Source organism: Ailuropoda melanoleuca, unplaced genomic scaffold (assembly GCF_002007445.2).
Source record: "Ailuropoda melanoleuca isolate Jingjing unplaced genomic scaffold, ASM200744v2 unplaced-scaffold33538, whole genome shotgun sequence".
Classification (NCBI taxonomy): Eukaryota; Metazoa; Chordata; class Mammalia; order Carnivora; family Ursidae; genus Ailuropoda; species Ailuropoda melanoleuca.
This window is the reverse complement of record NW_023204435.1, coordinates 1-505: the sequence shown is the minus strand read 5'-3', so window position 1 is coordinate 505 and position 505 is coordinate 1. Positions and strand designations below refer to the sequence as shown.

Below are 505 nucleotides of genomic sequence, written 5' to 3'. Positions count from 1 at the left end.
GTACAGAAAGCCTTTATTAAGATCTACTGGGAGTAGGCAGCTTTTAAGCCATGAGTACACAAGCTCCCCCAACACCTTTGATCTTCTCCTCTGCTCTCCTGCTGAAGAACTTTGCTTTGACAATCACAGGCTGTTTGGGTAGTTTTCCCTTCCCCAGGACTTTGTAATAACCCGAATGAACCACATCAATAATGGGTGCTGGGCCTTCAGGGTTCTTCGCGTAGTTCAGCCTGGTCTGCTCACTAACAAGGGTCCACAGTTTATCCAGGTTGATTGTTGGACAGAAGTGCATGTTCTTCTTCAGGTGGAAATGTCTCATACCAACTTTCCCGAAATAACCTGGATGATATTTGTCGAAGTTGATTCTGTGGTGATGCATTCCACCAGCATTTCCACGGCCTCCAGGGTGCTTTCTGTGTTTCCCAATGCGGCCATGTCCATGGCTGACGTGTCCTCTGAGCTTCCTGGTCTTTCTTGTTCTGGCTGGCATCTTAACGGCTCGAAG

The 505-nt window shown here is 47.9% G+C and overlaps 1 protein-coding gene across 1 annotated transcript; it reads right to left on the bottom strand.

Annotated features, from left to right (window-relative positions):
- Positions 1-43: 43 nt before the first annotated feature.
- On the bottom strand, positions 44-490 carry LOC117798745 (60S ribosomal protein L27a). Its single transcript, XM_034651215.1, has one exon. The coding sequence runs from the start codon at positions 488-490 to the stop codon at positions 44-46; it is 447 nt and encodes a 148-aa protein (XP_034507106.1).
- Positions 491-505: the final 15 nt, after the last annotated feature.